This window comes from Cynocephalus volans, chromosome 1, assembly GCF_027409185.1.
Source record: "Cynocephalus volans isolate mCynVol1 chromosome 1, mCynVol1.pri, whole genome shotgun sequence".
NCBI classification, from domain to species: domain Eukaryota; kingdom Metazoa; phylum Chordata; class Mammalia; order Dermoptera; family Cynocephalidae; genus Cynocephalus; species Cynocephalus volans.
Genome location: NC_084460.1, coordinates 108,577,234 through 108,597,831, shown reverse-complemented (window position 1 = coordinate 108,597,831; position 20,598 = coordinate 108,577,234). Strand labels below are relative to the sequence as shown.

At 35.1% G+C, this 20,598-nt stretch overlaps 1 protein-coding gene across 4 annotated transcripts in view; it reads right to left on the bottom strand.

Annotated features, from left to right (window-relative positions):
- Positions 1-20,598, bottom strand: part of VPS8 (VPS8 subunit of CORVET complex) — a 254,205-nt gene that overhangs the window by 151,133 nt on the left and 82,474 nt on the right. For all 4 annotated transcript variants that reach the window (XM_063098643.1, XM_063098634.1, XM_063098627.1 and 1 more), the window contains 6 exons: positions 17,120-17,342; positions 13,600-13,689; positions 11,139-11,190; positions 4,198-4,240; positions 2,713-2,785; positions 2,298-2,417 (listed from right to left, as the gene is read on the bottom strand). In XM_063098643.1, coding sequence (XP_062954713.1) covers positions 2,298-2,417; positions 2,713-2,785; positions 4,198-4,240; positions 11,139-11,190; positions 13,600-13,689; positions 17,120-17,342 — 601 coding nt within the window. The remainder of the gene's footprint in view (positions 1-2,297; positions 2,418-2,712; positions 2,786-4,197; positions 4,241-11,138; positions 11,191-13,599; positions 13,690-17,119; positions 17,343-20,598) is intronic.

Genomic DNA, 20,598 nt, shown 5'->3' with positions numbered 1-20,598 from the left:
TTGTTATAGCAGCCCAAACTGACTAAGACACAAGAGCCAGAGGAAATCTTCTTGAACTATAAATCATGATATTTCTCTTCCTAAAAGGCTTCAATGGCTACCTACAGCAGTAGTATAAATTTTTACTAGATTGCAAGCATCAGTGTCTGCCTATGTCTCTGGATTTGTTTCTTATTGCACTTTTCCTTACACTTAAAGATGCAGCCATACTGAATTTTTCATTTCAAGGCCTTTTACTTATCCTGTCCTTCTGCTTAGAGTATCTTTCCTACCTTTCACCTGACTAACTTCTACTCATGTTTTGAGACTCTGCATGGACATTATTTCACCCAAGAAACCTTCCCTGACCCTCCATTAGGGTGCCCCTCCTAAGTGTTCATATAGCATCCTGCACTTCCCCTAAGGCATGTATTACACTATGCTGTAATTACTTATCTACAAGTCTGGATCCTCTTTCTCCACAAGGGCAAGGTTTATATCCTGTCGGCCAAGGTCGCATCCCCATTAGTACAGCACATGGTATATGCTAGGCACTCAAAATGTTTGTCAAGCAAATGAGAGAGATGTTTTTGCAGCCTTACTATAAATCCCAATATCATAATTCAGGCATCAGCATAATTCCACATGTGTTTCAGTGCTACCATAGCCCATTAAAAAAAAAAAGAAAATTAGGTAAAATTCTTTGTTTTCTCTACCATTCTTTCCAAATCTCCTGTCCCATTGCTTCCTGTTTCTTTTTTCCTACATGCAGTCACCAAGCACGCTTATGTTTTCTTCTGAACATCTAAGGTCTCCTACACCAACTAGATCTGACTTCCAGTTTTAAGCTTCTTTTCCTTTCTTCCTATGCAATTAAAGTTGCTGTGTCTGAAGTCAGATTTTCAAATTAAACCAATTCAAACTATAATATAATAACTTTCTCATGGGTATTTATCTTTTTTAAATAATTTAATAGTCTATTATATTATTCAACTTATAAAAGTAGTATATGCTCATTAAGGAAATTTGCCCCATCTCACAAAGTTAATTACTATTAATATTTAAGTGTATTTCCTTTCTGCCTTTCTCTAAATACTGTATATATATATTCATATGTGTGTTTTACATATCTGTGAGCCTCCTGCTTTCACTAAACACTATAATATAAGCATTTTCCACGTTATCACAAGCTTTTCAAAACCAACTACAATACTATGTAATTGGGAAGATATACAGTGTTTTATTTATATAATTATTCTCCTAGGGGCATTTCACAGAGAACCTGGCTCACTCAAATTTATCTCTAATTAAACATGTTTAAAGGTGTTTTTTCAGCAGGAAGCCTTCATGTTCCATTTCAACTCCAGATACTTTCACCATCATCATCATCATAATTGCCTCAGAGCCCTCTTCCATATTTAGTATGCCAGGTAATATAATTCATAAAATCAGAGATACATTATATCTAACCCTGCTCTCTTTATCTTTTTGATGAGTGTGTATTAGAGAGAGAGACAGAGAGAGAGAAAGGGAGGAATGGAGGAAGGGAGATAAGAAACTAGAGAAAATATGGGTGGCACAATAAAATTAAACATTTGAAATCTTGGCTTACTGCTGGGCATAAAAATTGTACCTGCATAAGGATTATTATTTTCCTTTGTTTCTATCATAAAAAAAAAAAAATTATCACCCTGGTTCTTTTGAAAGTACCTTAAAATCGGACTATCTCAGGGACCCTCCACCACAACCAGACACACCGCCAATGCCACCAGCAACTAGGTAAGGAGCATGTCAAAAACATCACCTCCCTGTGGGTGGCCCACCACAGCCACCACTATAACCACAGCTGCTGCAAAAGTGGCTAGATGCCACAACCACCATGCAGATGATCCACCAGCCACTGGAGTGCATTGACACAAGGAGAGTCACCAGCAGAGACCAAAGAAAAGAGGAGGATGTCTCTCTCTACAAAGCCCATTCCACAGTGAAAGAAGAAGCATCTACTCCACGATAATATTGAGGGACCTGAACACACCTCTCAGCGTTGGATAGATCATCTAGGCAACAAATCAACAGAGTAACTATAACTCTTTCGGAAGAAGAGAAGAAATCTAGGGTTATCAGAAGTGGGAGGGGAGAGGGAGAAGGGGATGGGAGAGATAGGACAAGGATCATAAAGAACAAGTACCATTTGTAACAATATATATGCTAGTAATATTGATTTGATCAACATATGTCAACATTGAACCCCCAAAATATGTATAATCAACTATGAGTCAATAAAAATAAAAAATAAAAAAAATCAGACTATCTCTTACCAGTGCCAATACATTTAGAAATTCTCTTGTGTCAAAATGTAGCAAAGTACGAACATAAGGATAGATTTCTTCCTCAGAGGAAGCTTCTGCTGAATGTAGGCGAATCAGAAATTCAAAAACCTGCAGGTTAAAAAAAAATATTGATTATTTTCTCATCCTATAAAGTATCTTGCTGAAGCAATGATTCCCATGTGGAAAAATAAAGGCAGGTTGAATTCAGTTTAAATTGCCACTATGTTATAAATTCTCTCTCAAATCCTCTCTCAGCTATAATTATTGACTTCAGTGATAATGTGTAGACTCTCTCCTATAATTGATAGCTCCTGGTCCAGGTGTAATGGCCAACTATAATTTGTCTTCAGTGCATTTTAACAAGAGGTGCAGATAGTAAAAATGCTATGAAAATAGTACCAACCTGATTTTTAACCAAGGGAACAAGATCTTCAGGTATGTCACCAAGAGGATAGGCACGACCTGCTAGACAACAGCTAGAAGAAAAGAATAAGAATAGATTTGATGAGTCGTAAAGGGGTAACTTTCAAGTGAGTAGCACATTGTTTCTCAAATCTGGGATACTACTTTGATTTTTAAGCAGACTTAACACTTGCCAGTTAGGTCAAGTTTAAAACCAGATCAAAATGACATCCAGTTCAAAAAATGTGGGCAACAGGAATGGTGGTGAATGAAGTAACATATCCTGTGACTGAGTAGGGGCTTTCATTTCTTCATATTTTTCCTAAGAAAAACCCAAGGTTCACTAAGAGGACAAGAAATGAGGACAAAGTACCTAAATGCCCCATACCCAGCATCTAGAAAGAGCCTAATGGCACCATTAAACTATGGTTTACCTCTTAAAAGCCTACCATTTTCAGAGACTTTTAAACCAATGGCTGTAAGAATGGAGATTAAAGATAAGTAATGAGCTAGGCAAATAAATGTCTGGAAAATGTCTACAATAGAACAAGGCTTTCTTTTTTCTTCAGAGTTAGAATCTGAAGAGAAATTTACCTACAGTTTACTTCCACATCAGACATGCTTTATGGCTAATGACTTGCCTTTAGGATGAATTTATCACAAATGTCTGCTAAATGTGTCTTCCTTTTTTCTGTTTTTAGGGTGGGGCACAAATTTTAAATCTCTTTAAACCAGTCATCAATTTTTAATGTTTGGTTAAAGACAACTGGATACCATCATATTCTAAAAAGATTAAAGTACAAATAACAAAGCACTAGGCCAATGATGTATATGCTCTACTACACTAAAGAATCAATGTAACGAGTATGAAATAGGTCTCAAAGTTAACTCTGATAGATGGGAGCTAAAATGATGCTCTAACAGGTCCTGCCAACCAGCTATCTAAAAGTTTTATCAGGACCCAGTTCTGAGCCTACATAGTCTATTGGAATGAACTCCAGGAGTCAGGAGATAAGTATTCCTGTTTTACCTCTGTCACTAACTTTTCCATAATTTAAACAAATTTCTTGCCCTTATATATAAACTAGAGACAACACATATCCCACATAGTAGTGTGTAGTAAAAGTAAAATATTCTACATCATGGTTTCTCAACCTCAGACCTATTAATATTTGGGGCCAGATAATTCTTTGCTGTGGGGACAACACTGTGCATTGCAGCATGCTTAGCAGCATCCCTCGCCTCTACCCACTAGATAGATACCAGTAGCATCCTAGACCCAGTTGTGACAACCAAAAATGTCTCTAGGTAGTCCACACATCTTGGGGTAAGGGGGAATCACCCATGGTTGAGAACCACTGCTACACAAAAAAGAACTTTGGAAAATGAAAAGGACTATATAGATAAGAGATAATAGAATCTCTGAAAATATAGAGAAAAAATATAGAAAGAACATACACACAGATAATAAATAAAAACCTCTTACCTAATATATACAAGAAGCTTGTTGCCCATAATAACTTGCTCATCTAAAATAGAAAAAAAAAAGTATCTTCAGCAATTCTCTCTCAAAACCTTTTCAGAGATATAATCTTTATGTGGAAACAAAAAATAAAACTTGGCATTTAAGGTACGGTAAATATATTCCCAAATAACAGAAAATTGAGGTAAGACCACTTTATTATTTTCTTGATTTCTATTAGAGTCTTTTCACAGACACAAAATCAGTGATTTATTTAATACATATAAAAGAAATAGATATGAGGGTAGAGACCTATGTATTGTTAGCTTAACTGCTAGCCTGGGACTAGTGGAAGGTGTAGGGCAGGCAATGAATTAATGAACTGTAGATCGTGGCCAATTAATTAATATTAAGACATAACTATAATGTCTTCTTATCTGTAACATGGACTTTCACCACCTACAGTGCTGTAGGGCTGAGGAGACCACTGTTCCCAAATGTTTAAAGTAACAGAACTCAACTAAATGACCTTTAGGGCCTTTTCTATTCTAAATTATATCAAAAATGTAAGATTCTGTCTTCTGGTGATATAAGCCTACTTCTTTGACTAAAAGAAACCAGAAAGATAATTAGACCAAGTTTTAGGTCAAAAAGTCAAGGGCAACATAGAATGGAGTAGGAGTATCAATAAGGGTAAAGTGATTAGGAATGCTTATGGTGTACAGATTATAGGAATTTGTGGTTGGTAATAATGAAGAACTAAAGTTTCTATTTTCGGTATATGAATAGTGGACATAATGCAAGCAAATGTACAAGTACATCTTTTACTTTATCAGTAATGCTTTATAAATGCTCTAAATCTGTGATGTTATGAATGCAAATAAACTTGAATTGCTCAAAATTATAAAAATAATTACATTTTGCTTCAATTCCAATTGTTATTTGATCCAACTCAACTAGTATGACACATGGTGGCAATCACCTTACTGGTATACAAAGTTCATGTTTATTGGCTAATTAGATAAGCACCTTTATTGCTAGAAATCTCAAGTAGAATGTATCTAGCTCATGATATTCTTTAAGCAAGGGAAATTTACTTTACCATACCCATCTCCATTATTCCACTACTATGAGTTCCTTAGGAGCAGGTAGTCCATGTTATCTCTGTATTCCTAGCATCCAATGCAGTGTCTGGCACGTGAGTAGGTAATTAGTAAATGTATACTGAACTGACTGACAGAGTACTTAATTTTCTATAGCTTTTCTTTTCCCAATATCTTCTTTTAGACAATTTTGTGTTGTAAAAGCTCATTATTTCCATTTGGATTTTTCAAAACTTTACTTTCATTTCTGGTAGGTGTGTGTGTGTGTGTGTGTGTGTGTGTGTGTGTGTGTGTGTGTGTGTGTGTGTGTGTGTGTGTGTGTGTGTGTGTGTGTGTGTGTGTGTGTGTGTGTGTGTGTGTGTGTGTGTGTGTGTGTGTGTGTGTGTGTGTGTGTGAGAAAAGCAATTTTCAAGTTGGGGAGAAAAAAAGATTAGGTTTAGGGCTGCTTTTAGGTATGAGGGATTAAGACTGTACAAAATGACTCCCTCTGCCCCCACCCTTATAGGAAAAAACTGCAGAACATGGACATAATACAAAAAGTAACTGCCTAAAGTTATTGAAGAGTGAATAGAAGTGTACAAATCTAGTGGGGAGTTCAGACTCACTTGGTGGAGGAGAGACAGGCAGCCATACTTTTCTTTTTCGTGGTCTTTTCCTGGGTACATGTACTCTGAACTACACACATGGAGGTGGGGTAAGGGGTTGTTAGGCAGCACATGGAACCCCCCACCCCCTGGCCCCAATCTTTCTGGCCTAGGAGATCAGAAAAGTAAAGTCAGGAAACCATGAATGTGGAAGAATGGGGGAATCCCAAAAGGGAAAGAGTCACAGAGGGGATCCTCAAACTGTCTGCCCACATCCGTGATTGACCCTAAACTACCACACAGGAAAAAGACTCAAAGCAGCTCAGCCAAAGACTAAAAAATTGGAACCAAGACTGGAACTCCCTGCCTGAAGGTACTGAAGTGTGAAGAAAAGCAGACAGGGTCTGGTGGAGAGTTCACATGCTTGGAGGAGTGGAGACAGGGAGTTGTACAAATAATTTCTATCACTTGTGGCTTTCAGTCTGGGATTAAGTGCAATTAGTGTGGAGAGCACAGCAGAGCTGGTGGCTCACATGGAATCACAGCAGCAATCTTTCTGGCCAGGGGAACTAGAAAAAAGAAGCTAGGAAACAAGAACAGTTAGAAGATTGAGAGAATCTTGCAAAGAAAGAGCCAGAGGGAGGATCCCCAAACTCTGTATACCCTCATCACTGACTGACCCCTAAACTATGCATATGGATTAGAATCAAAGCAGACTAGCTAAAAACAAATGATTTGAAGAGAGAATGGAGCTGCCACATGAGAAACAGTTTGCTGTTGAAGTCCAGCCAAGAAAATCACCTGATAAACAAAGGAAAAATATACTCAATGGAGAAAAATAACAGGATCCAGAATTTCCACAATGTAACATTCATAATATCCAGAAAACAATCCATAATTATCCAACATATGAAGAACCAAGAAAATAAAACATATTCTCCTCAGGAAAAAAGAAAATCAATCAATTCCAATCCTAAGATGAACAAAATGTCAAAACTAATAGACAAGGATTTTAAAACAACTATTATAATTACTCCTCAATGAAGCAAAATGAAACATGTTTCAATGCATGAAAATTTCAACAGATAAATGAAGAGTTGGACCAGAGAAACAGAAACAATAAAAAAGAATTAAATGGATATTACAGAACTGAAAAACACATTTGTTGAAAATAAAAATTCACTGAGTGGATTTAACAGCTGAATTGACACAAAAGGGAAAAGAGCAGGTGAACCTGAAGGTAGAGCAATAGAAATTATCCAAGATGAAGAACAGAGAGAAAATAAAATAGAAACAAAACCCAGAGGGACAGACCTCTGAAATGGTGGACCTCCAAAAACTGCTCCCCCACAAAAACAAACTGCTCCCCAGGAGACTATCAAAATCGTCTTTTCAGAATTCTTGACACTAAGGTTTGCCATAATCTAAAGACTATTCAAGAAAAATGCCTGACTCTTGATGAGAACAGTAAGTCTTATTGCATTTTAACTTAACCAAGTGCCAGACCCGTCTCACCTTCACTGTGCTTTGAAAACCAGTAGCCTTCTAACTTTGGCAGCTGTGAAAACCAGCAACCCAGCAAGCAGCCAACCAAAGGGGCAGAAAGCCCCATCCTCAGAGAATGGTCACTATTTGACTTATCTGGCAACTCACTTAAAAGCTCCATTCTCAGGGCTTGTCTTTCTTTGTCTTGACTCAGAACTCATGCTGTGGGAACAGCACTATTCCCAGAGCATCTGTGAAAATAATCAGTGCTATTGTTTAGCATTACAGCTGCCTAAGGCAGTGTTAGCAGTTGGGACTAATAAGAGGTTCACCAGAAAACTTTAAATGAAAAACTGGATAATGGAAGGTCTGCTGAGGGGGTTGAAAAGCTCAAACATACTCCTAGAATTCTTGAAGGATATGCACACATGCAGAGCTGCACACATATTCAGGGAAGACCTGAAAAGGCCCTAATCTATAACCCATGGCTGATTTTGAGGCTCTATGCAAGCAGGAAGTGAAGGCTAAGGCAGAATTGTAAACTGCCTCCCAGAGAACTGAAAATTTCAAAATAAAATTAAGTAAGAACTGATACAATTGAAGTGAGCAATAATTCAACAATAATATTTGGAGACTTCCATATGCCATTTTCAATAATGATAAAAAAATCAGCAGATGATGAATGGGAAACAGAAGACTTGATCAAAACTATAAGCCAACTAGACCCAACAGACATCTATACAACATTCCACTCAAGAACAGAACACATTCAACAAATTATTTTTAAGTGCACACGGAACATTCTCCAGAACAGACCATATGTTAGGCCATAAAATGTCTTAGTAAATTTAAAAAGATGGAAATCATAAAAAGTATGTTCTTGACCACAATGGAATGAAATCAGAAATCAGTATCAGTAGGAAATGTGGGAAATTCACAAATAGGTGGAAATTAAACAACACACTTCTAAATAATTAATATCACAGGGGAAATAAGGAAATACTTTAAGATAAATGAAGACACAACTTACCAAAACTTATGGGATACTGCTAAAACATTACTTAGAGGTGATAACTTAAAAAATCTGCCCTGAACAGATCAGCTAAATTGTACTGCCTTGGAAAATATGGAATGAGTCAATAGTCATGTCCCATGTCTTAAAAAAAAGTTATCATAAGACCATTTTAACTTAGAAGCAGGCATATTGGCACCAGAAAAGCAATAACATAACCTGGAATGCTTCTTATAACTCTTACTCTAGATCCCTGCGTGTAGGATGTAACCTAGTAACAATCCCAAATCTATACTTCACGTACAACCAACAAAAACTGATATAATGATAAGGGAAGCTGTCTTCTCTCTCTCCTTTGATTCTTCCCTCCTTCTTATGTATAAAAGAGCTAAGCTCTGCTGGTCCCCTTTGGAGTGCATTTCACAGCGTGATCTGACCTATGTGTTTCTCCAGTTGCAACTGTCATATTGGCTCAATAAATCCTATGTTTTATATGTTTGGCCTCAATTTCTTTTAGGTCAACAGAGGGATATTTGTAGCTATAATCACCTATTTTAAAAAAGAAGATCTTATCAATAATCTGAACTTCCACCTCAAGAAACCAAAAAAAAAAAAAAAAGAGCAAACTAAATCCAAAGCAAGCTGGAGGTAGGAAATAATAAAGACTAAAGCTGAAATAAAGAAAGACAAAAGAAAAACAATAAAGAAAATCAATAAAGCCAAAATTGGTTCTTTGAAAAGATCAACAAAACTGACAAATCTTTAACTACACAAACCAAGAAAAAAGAGAGACTTGAATTATGGCAACAATCAGTAATGAAAACGGAGACATCACTACTGACCTTGTAGAAATAAAAGAAATTACAAGGTGAAAGAGCTCAGGGAATGGCACCCCAAAATATGAAGGCTTGGTAGGCTGATTAATTTAAATTGAAGGCACTTGAAGATGAACAGCTCCTGGAAGAGGTTTTCCCTTATCTGCCTTGAGACCAGATCCTCCAAAAAGAATTCAATTGTCCTAGAGCCCCTCCCTAGGAATCTCATCATCTGGGGGAGATTGACTCATATTACAGGAAAGAAGATCTGAGGCCCAAAGAGCTGTTGTCACAGGCTATCACTTGTTCTTTGGGTCTAATCATTCTCTCCCCCAAAATCATTTACTCTCCCCTAAATTCCCTACCTCCCCTCTCCCCTCTGCCCTATGAAGTTAGTGTAAAAGCTTCTAAATTTCACTAGGTTGTTGGGAACTCACTTTTATTTCCTGTGATGCCCCAGTGCATGTAACAAATTTGTAAACCTTTTCTCCTGTTAATCTGTCTACTGTCTGTTTATTTCATAGACTCAAGTTACTAAACCTTCAGAGGGTAAATGGAAAGTTCCCTTCTCCCCTACAAAGGGAATATTATAAATGACTACATGCCAAAAAGTTAGATAATGTAGATGAAATGGACAAATCCCTAGAAATTCACAAACTATTGGAACTACCAAAACAACTGACTCAAGAAGAAATAGATAACCTGAATAGACTCCAACAAGAGAAGAAATTGAACTAGTTATGATCTGAATGTGTCTCCTAAAATTTATGCATTGGACACTTAATCCCCAATGTTAAATGTCTGGAGGTAGGGTTTTTTGGGAGGTATTTAGGTCAAGAGGGCTCCACCCTCATGAATGAATTAAAGCTCTTTTTTGCTTTTCTGACAAGTGAATGGCCAATAAGCACATAAAAAGATGATCAACATCACTTAGCTATCAGGGAAATAAAATTAAAGCCACAATGAGATACCATTACACACCCATTAATGACTAAAGTTTAAAAAAGATTTTAAAAGATTGACAGTATCAAGTGCTTGCAAGGATGTGAGCAACTAGAACTCTCATATATTGCTGATGGGAATGCAAAATAGGAAAACTATTTTGAACAACCATATAGCAGGACCTGAGAAAGAAAAACATACATTCACCATACAATCCAGCCATTTGAATCCTAGGTATCTGTCCAAGAAAACTGAACACGTAAGCTCAAACTGAAATTTATTCATAGCTATGGGTTAGGAATGGGGAGTAAGAGCAGAACTAGAAATACTTGTGATGATGAAACTGTTCTGTATCTTGACTTTATCAATGTGAATATCCAGTTGTGATATTGTACTTTAGTTTTACAAGATGTTATCACTGGGGGAACTGTAAAGAGTATACTGAATCTCTATGTGTCATTTCTTACAACTGCATGTGAATCTATAATTATCTCAGAATAAAAACTTTCATTAAAAAAAAAAACTTGTTCACAAATTTTGTAGCAGCATTATTCATAGCAGTCTGAAACCAGAAACAACTCAAATGTCCATCAACTGGTGAATGAATAAACAAATTATGGTATATTCAATCCACGGAATATAATCCAACAGTAAAAGGAACAAAATCTTAATTCATACAAAAACATGGATGAATCTCAAAAACATTATGCTAAGTGAAAAAAATAAAACACCAAAGGCCACATACTGTATAATTCCATTTACATGAAATGTAGTGACAAAAAGTAGATCAGTAATTGCCTGGAGGTGTGGCTGTGGGGAAAGGAACATGTACAAGGGGCAAGAGGAAACGTTTTAGGATGAGAAACAATAGTTCTTTCTACAGTTTGATTATGGTGGTGGTTACATGATTATATACAATTACTAAAATTCACACTGTATACATATAATTTGCGAATTTTAAAACATTTAAATAATACCTTAAAATAGAAAAAAGAGAAAAAATTAAGGCTTAGAAAATCAATACCTGTTAGCGGTTTTCCTGCACTTAGAGGATGAGCAATGACTCTGAAAAGTTTCTGCATTAAAATTAATAGGAAAACAATCACCATCATTTTAAAGAGTAATATTTTTAAAAAGATAATCAAGAATCTTGTGCTATTAGTCACCTTTCTCTAATGAAACTAGTCATTTGCTATTGAGATTAAATATAAAATCTTTTAATGTATGCATCACTGAGAAACAATCATTGCTGTCATATTCTTCACTGAAAGAATTTAATAAATACCAGTTACATGAAAGTTTTTGTTATAATTTCTAATATAAGGTATCCTTAGGTTATTAGAAGAGCTTTATTCTTTAAAAAATAGTAAGCAAATGAAAGGATTAATGTCCCACCAATGTGGTAACGAAGATTACTTTAAACTGAAAACAGAAGCCACAGAAAGAAACATTATCTAAACTTAAGCAAAGGCTCCTGAAAATATAGCTGTCATGGATCCCCCTCAGGAGTTTCCTGTTTGGGAGAAGACTGACCCTTAACACCAAGAAGTGCAAATTCAGTTGTCCTTTAGCATCAAAAAGCCCAACAGAACTTTCATACTTTCCCACTAAAGCCTTAACTCTGCCCCCTTTTTGTTAAGCTGGTATATAAATCTTTACCTCTGGCTATTTAGCAAAGCTACTCATTACTGAGTCTTCTCACACATGTGAACAGACCTTATCTTTTCTCCTATTAATCTGTATATTGTCACTTAATTTGCAGATCCCAACTCCACCACCCCCACAATGCCCTCCATCATTGGAACATAAGTTGTTAGAGGAAAAGTTTTGCCCCCCAACACAAGGCTTTAGAAGCAACCAAAACTAGATCTAAGGAAATATCTCAAAGGCTATAGTAATCATATCAAATGTGATAGCACTCTCTTTCATTCTAGGAAATATAGAAAATTTCAAAAGGAAGGATACTACCTCTTAATTCAGACCTTTTTAAGTACTAAAATAACTAAAATGTGAACACAAAAAAATGATTTCCTTACAGGCAGAGAATTATAAAAGAGGAATCACGGGATGCACCTAATCTCCCACTGCTAAAATCTCCAAATGATTATTTAATAATAAATACCAAGCTGCTGAAAGCAATTAAACTTGAAAATTACTCTGAACACAAAACAAGGCAACCTCAATAACCCAGTGTTCCATTTGAGATATATGGGTATAAATGCAAACCAGATTGTGAGGAATAAAAAGCCCACACAAAACAAAAATTTCAAAAGTAATATAACAAAATTTCAGCAATCATTTTTATCAACATGAGAATGTATCAAATTAGAATGTGTTTTGAGGGATTATTTAGAGAGAAACTAGAAATTGCATTAATTCTTCCTAACTGTGGTTTAGTAATGGCATAGAGAACATTTTTGCATGCAGAGAGGTACTGGACCCCAGTGGGGAGACAGCTGACAATTCTCTCAGGGAAATACTGCACCTTGGTAAGAAAGCAGCTGAGAGGTGTTCAAGGGTAAAGAATGCTTACTTGACATACAGACAATCAGCATCAAAACCAGAGGAAGAGGGGTGTGGTACTAATATTAGAAACTGACCAAGAGAAGAGAGGTACAACCAAAACTCAAGGGTTATGTATTAGAGGGATACTCACCCTACCAATCTTAATGTGCTTAAAGAAGTCTGAAATATCATAGAATGACTGTTGACTTAATAATACTAAAGATAGGTTTGTATGGCATTAAATTTACAAAAAGTTGACTGGGTGCCTTCAGCAGATGCCTGGCTCTTCTGAGATATATTAGTCACTGTAATAAAGCAATGGACTGGGAAGGCACTATATGTATCCGTAACCCATTATCCAAAATTCTGTCCTCAAATTTAAGATAAATAAAATAGAGATGGAGTTTTGTTCTTCTTAAAATAAGCCCAAACTGCTTTTCAGATTCTCTTGATGACGAGACTAAAAAATTTAAATAAAAGCTATAAAATATAATAAATGCTAAAAAACTCTGAATTGAGAAAAGCACCAAATTAGCAATTGACAAATAATGGTCTATCATCTTAAGGACCCTCTGCTAGCAGAACATATCTACAAATAGCATTACCCAATAGTATATTTATTATATACAATGATTATATATAATAAATTTCTTATACCTTTTGGAAAAGTTACTACAGTATCAAAAAGCCTTAGGAGAAAAAAACCTAAAGTCTAACAAGTAACCACTACTTTCAATTTTATCTACTGTTTCCTGGTATTTAAATACCTACTTATGCAGATAAAAAAGAAAGCAATAGCAGAAGGCATGAAATTAAAGACTACCTAAAAGTCTCAAGCTAAAATGGATGTAAGTCTAATAAATCTAGAAGAAAATTTTTAAATGATTGGATGAAAACAGAAACTATTCAAAGCAAACAGAGAATAGGGAAAACATTAATAGACAATATTAAATATGTATCCAAGTTAGGAAGTATCTTACCTCCATTGGACTAATAAATTCATTCATGCCTCTGTTGTAGACATAGATCATAGCATCATATAAGTGATTTTCCCAACACATGAGAACTACCTGTAAAAAGGAAAAGTCACTTGGCCCATACAACTCAGTAAATTTCACCAATTATTTTCCTTAAAGCTTTAAGAATGAAGAAGATCTTAAATTCTCTTCCCTAATTTTTCTTATTCTTTCTCTGACAAAAAGTAAAACTGAAGTACTCAAACACAATACCAGGATAGAAACTGTTGTATATTCAATAATAGTTTTAACAGAGCAATAGTAAAACAGCTACTTTTAAAGGTCCTCCAATGTCTAAATTTGTTTCTTCTCTATCCTCTTCCTTTTCATATTCATTTTACCTTTGGTCAATTGTTCTACAAATATTTACTAACACCTACACGCAGGTCCTCTCCTAGGCACTGGGGATAAAATGATGGATAACACAAATCCAGACCAAGTCCCAACTCTTACAAAACTTACATTCATCTTGGACACTCACCAAAAGAAGGGAGGAGCATAAAATGGTGCATGAGTGAAAACTTGGGCAAGATACTCAATTACACAAATAATTCATTATTTACAAATGTGATAAGCATTATAGAGGAATCTGTCTTAGTCTGGAGTGTTCAAAAGTCATCCCCGAGGGAGCAACATTTAAGCTAGGACCTAAAGAATGCATGTATGTGAGCCAAAAGCAGGAGTGGAAACTAGGGATTCTGTAGGCAGAAGCAGCAGTAAGGATGAAGGACCTAAGGTAGAAAGGAGTTTGGAGTGTTCAAGTGTGGAGAGAAATCAATTTGAGAAAATATTTAGAAAGGAATAGATATGACTTGAAATATACAGTCCTCTGTACTCTGTTCCTATGGGAGCTATTTAACACTATAAAGTGACAAAAGGGCTGAAGTAGAAGAGTAGAGGTTGGAAAAGGAGAATGATAAAGAATAGCCAGAGAGGTAAGAAGAAAAATGAAAGTGAGGTGTCCTGGGAGAGTCTAGAGGAAGGCCTGTTCTGGGACCTCTTCTCTCTTTCCCGTCTCTCTCAGCCAATGCCATGATCACACTTGTCTTTACTGACGACTAAAGCATTTACAGCTTCAGCCCTAACCTCCCCTCTGACCCATACATCCCACCACTTACTTGACATCTTTACCTGAATGTCTAGTAGCTACCTCAAAATAAAATGGCAAAACAGAACTCCTGATTTTGTCTCTCAAACTTAGACCTGCCCCAGTCCTCCAATCTTCTTAAAGGAATCACTATCCACCCTGTTTCTCAAGCCAAAAAAACTAGGTATCATCCTTAAATTCTCTCATTCCCACTTGCCCATATCCTCACATTAAATTCATCCACAAATCAATTCTACATCCCAAATCAGGCTCTTTCCATCTCACTGCTACCAGCTGGCTAGAATCACCTCCTGGACCAGCCTCCTAACTAGTCTCCTTGCTTCCTCTGTACTTGGTTCCCATCCCTCATTCTGTTGCTCCTAAAACAAACCAGAGTGATCCTGCTTAAAACTTTCACAGCACTTAGACTAAAATGGAAAAATTTATACCTTGCTCTGTAAGGTATCTCGTTGTCTTTCACCAAGCTCCAGATCTGCTTCTCTTTTTTTCTGTTACTTGAACACCCAAAATATAATCCTTCTTTTTTTTTAATACTAGCTGTTGCTTTTACCTATAATAATATTCTCTTCCAAGATCTTTGCATTACTGATTCCTTCTTGTCATTTGGATTCCAAGAGTCAATGTTATCTCCTTAGAAAGGCTTCCTATAATTAGCCAATCTAAAGGAGACTTTTCTTCTCTCTCTACCACACCATCCTGTTTGACTTTTAACTTAACACTTGTTTTTGGATATTTTCTTGACTGTTTACTTGTTTATCTGTTTACTGCCAAACTTTTCTGCTAAAATTTAAGCTTTATGAGAGGACAATCCTTGTTCACCAGGGTCACTGAAGCATCCTCAGAGCCTGACACTCAATAAATCCTTCTTGAATTAATGAAAAAAATGCTGCTGAAAGAGTAAGCAAAATAAGAAGTGAAAAAATATCATTCGATATGGTGGACATAGAGGTTATTGCTGACTCTAGTGAAAGCAAGGATAAAGAGTTATTAGGATGTGAAAAAATGTAAATAGCCACCTAGACAATGCTTTCAAGAAATCTGGCTGTGACTGAGAGGAGTGAAATGGGGCAGTAACTTAGAAGAAGGAGAGAAGTCTTGCTATGGAGAGATGAGAAACTGAGGGGAAGATTTTTTAACTATATTAACATGAAAAAGACTAAAGCATATTTACATGGTGTTGGGGAAAAGCTGAAAATGTTGGAAAGAGAAGAAATTAAAATTACCTCCCATATGTGATAGGTACAAAAAGCTAGATTGATAATATGCTCTCAGATCAGTGGACCTACTGTCAGACTGTGAAGACTATGCCAAATTACCCATATAATAGAAAGGATATTTTCTGTTAAAGGCATGTACAAAAGAGAATCAAGCTTTACTTTGCAAACTTGCAGCCATTCATAAAGAGCTTCCAAAAAGAAAACAATAACTATTTTTCCAAACCTTTCATTTCTATGTGATTTTGTACACTTCAAAAAAACTTTTAGGGGCTGGCCAGTTAGTTCAATTGGTTAGAATATGGTGCTGACAACACTGAGGTCCAGGGTTGGATTTCTGTACTGGCTAGCTGCCACAATAAACATACAAAAAACAACAAACAAACAAACAAAACTTTTAGTCTTCCTAACACCTTTGTAAATCACCTATATATTAGCTCAAGAAGGTTTGCAGGAGAAATATGCTCATTATTAGGACTAATATGGAATTAAAGAATTAAACTATGAAATGTTTTAGGCCAGAATAGATACTGTTTCTCAATTAAGGACTGAAAACATATTGTGTGGACCTGAGATACAATGGAGGTATATTATCAAACAATGGGCTGGCTGCTCACGCTAAGAAGTCCTATAATTTGCCTCTTATACCATGCTCTGAATTTCAAAACCTACTGTAACTTGCCTCTTATACCATTCTCTGCATTTCAAACTTCATCTCTGGACCTATATATGAGGCTCTTTAAAAAATGCCATCATACTCTTAAAAGTAAAAATATTATATTATGCATGTGAAAGTACCCATAGTTGAAACTCACCTGCTGAATGAAAACTGTATTAGTGAACCAACAAACTGATGAAGAACTATCAGTCAACAAGCATTTATTGAGCAACTACTAAATGTAAATTCAACGCCAAGAGCTCTGGGAGATGTCAAAGAAATAGAAGACATAATCCCTGGCTTGCAGACATTTATAATCTACCTTTCACTTAAGTACAATCCTAAAAATTATATTGACAAATACAAATTTATAAGACATCTTACCAAAAGTGCTCAATATATAATTGGGGTTTTTACAAGGCAGAGTGAGGCCTGGTCAGGTAAATATAATCAATAAATGAATGGTGTTTATTCCATGTATTAGTAGACTGTTTATAAACTCACCTGCTGAATATCTAGGCTGGTGATATCCATATGTACAATGAGGGCTTCCACATTTTCCATCAACTTTTTATCTTGGAAATGAACAATCAAGTCTTTCATTACTTGGGGTGTGATCCCCACCAATTTATCACTTAAAATATAAGGCTCAAGGCACTCCAAAAACACTCCTTTGGCCACTGAATTTTCACTTAATTTGTCATACATCTGGCTAAATAAAAGATCCCTATAATAAAAAGGGGAAACATATTTTTAGAAACATTCCAAATATCCATTAAATTTACTCTGCTAAGTATACCTCATCTTTTCCCTATTTCAACTTACTCATGAGTTTATTAAAGACAGTAACAATATTTGCACATAGCATTATATTGTATTTATATTATCTTTATATTAAAGACACTAACAATATTTACACATAGCTTTATATTTATAAAACCTGTTTTACATATATATTATCTTAATCTTCTCAATACTTCTTTTAAAAATAAGAAAAGTTAAATAAGCTAAATTGTTTGCTGAAAATCACATAGCTAACAAGTAACAGAGACAGAATTTGAGCCCAGACTTCTGGTCAAAACTCGTGCTCAGTCAATTACGGTATGCTATTTCTTAAAGACAACAATGACAAAGACAACAACAGGGAATAGGAACATGAAGTAAAGAAGAAAAATCAAAAAGGACTATTCATAATTTATCTTTCCTCTTTCCTGGTATCTAAATACTCCTAGCTGACCTGCAGACTCACCATCCTTCTTTACCTAGCTCCAACCCTTTGCTTCCCAAAGGATTTGGGCAGTGATTATTGATGGGAGTAGAAGAAAAAAAATTTTTAATATTTAAAATATATACCTAGAAATAATTTTATAGTAGAGATAATCTTTTTAAATTACTATAAATACCACCACACTCCACAATTATGTTTTATTATTTCATATTTCTTCTGTAAACACTCCATAAATAATATGAATTATACTCAGCATAGATATAATTCTGAATTCTGTTTTCATGCAATACTATGTGATAAGCATTATTCTAAATTGCTACTTATTTGTCTAACTCACAATGCTTCAGTATGCTGAAACATCAGAATACACTTAACTATTCCTATAGTATTGGATATATCACTTATTTCCAGTATTTCTGTGACACCACAATGAACATCTACATATATAGCCTTTCCCATTTGGGGGGCTTAATTCTTTAGTCATTCAACTTTAGAAATTTATCTTAAGTGAAAAGCTATGAAAATTTTTGTGACACCTGAAATGTGCCACTAAATTATTTTCAAAAAGTTTCACAGCACCAATTTATACCAGCAATGTATAATCATAACAGTTTCATCAGACAATTGTGAGTTTGTTTTTTCTCCCAATAATTTCATAATTTTCATACAAATTAAACATCATCATTGTTTGTAAATGACTGGCAAAACTGAATATTTTCCACTTTTCCATTTATAAATTGTATTGCCTTATACCATTCATTTAATCATTCATTCCATTTTTTATAAATACAAAAACTGTTGCTAATTCTCTCTACTTGTTAGGATTAATTGTTTTTCTAGATGTATAATTTCTTTATATGTGCATCATATCAAGTGTGGAAAGTGGTAGATGGTTTATTTACGCACAGGTATGACTTTTCATGACATATTCCACAAAAAAGGTCAAGAAAGCTCTTGAAAGGAGTAGGATAGGGTTTTGCCTCATATGAAGTCCTGGAAGGGGACAGGTGGTAAACAGACTGGCTACAATTACACCAGAACCACATGCCACCTTTCGATAAACAGCATTTGCAATATTTGGGGGGACATCCATACCCATTTTTTTTCTCAAATGCACAAATGTAATTTTTGCAAAATTTCCTCCTCCACTTCATATTTATCAGAGCAGTTTTCATGTTAGTTTCATTTAATCAATAGTTTGTCACACTTTTGTGATTACCAATTACTAGCCAAGCAAAAGAAACTGAGATTATTAAAGCTTTACTATAAGAAAGAAAAGGTAAGAGTAACAAAATAACTAATAAATTCAAAGAAAATGTCATACTTGCTAGCCTTTGCACTCTGTAATGTGTGGTTAAAAACAACATGCTAAGGAAGATAACATATTTTAGTTCAGTACAAAGAGTCTTGGGGAAGAGAATTAAAAAGAGCTAAAAATCCAGTAAACAGGGCATAAAAGTTGATAAACAAGTCAGTTGCATACAATACTGGTAAGATTAATGGCAAAACTACACATTTCTTTCTTAATCAATCAGAGGCTATAATAAAGAAGCAAGAAAAATAAGAATCAGCAACTCCTCTCTGAATTTCTACCTTAAAATAAAAATAAAACAAAATTCTAAGACCTGCTCTCATCATTTTGGGAGGATATTTATTAGAGCATCAGGAGAAGGGGAAGAAAAAAAAGTACCCACACAAAAAAACTTTTCAGCTCTTATGTTTCTTTCTGTATTTAGGCATTATTCTCCAGGGTACTGACTTTGTTTCCTAGAAAGCCTAACTTCAGAATTGCTATTTTCCATTTCAAGCTTAGCCTCCCTACAGCCAGTGTAACAGAAAATCTATCATGAATAATAGAGGACCATCAAAGAGATCTTTCTCCAAACTTCACTTTATATTAATATTCATGTTAAAGATTTCTTTTGGAGTTTATCATTTATAACTTAAAATAGAAAAAAATCATTAAATTCACTTTGTACATGATCCATTTTATAATTTCTTTAAAAAACGCTGCTTTGCTTATGAGATAATTACAAATTCAGAGACTGTCTAGAGGGAGCAAGGGCATCAATCATTAACACTTTGCCAATCTACACTAGATATGTAACCAGAACCAAATAAATAAATTCCCACTAAACATAACTGGGATTTAATAAATCCAAAGCTGATTTGGGCTGGTCTCCTTATTTATAAAAGTAGAAGCAAAGTTCAAATCAACTTTAAGAAACTGTTTTCAAAATGCTCTGTTTTCTGATACAAGTATCACAGTTTATAAAGATTTCCTTTAAAAGGGCATGGCTTGACTGTGGTGATGCTTGCACAACTCTGTGAATATAATAAAAGCTACTGAATTTTATACTCTAAAAGGGTGAATTTTATGGCATGTGAATTATATCTCAATATAACTGTAATAAAGTCAAATGGTACCTTTTTCCCCCTAGATTTGCTATTTATAATTTAAACATGTACTTATCAAACAAATGATTATTCAAACCATCCAGTTTCTTAACCATGCTATCTGATAATTAGGATTTTTCTGTTTCTGAAACAACAATCATGATGTTGAACAACTTGAAGAAACAAATAGCCCAGTAGCAAAAGACCATTTCAGGCTCACTTTGAATTTCACAGAAATCTTTTTGGTTCAGATTCATATATAACTCAAGTCGTCTGAATGATGGTGTCATAACAGTTTTGAATATTGTTTACAGTGACATAAACTCAAAGTGGTCAGTATCATCTACATAGAGCATCT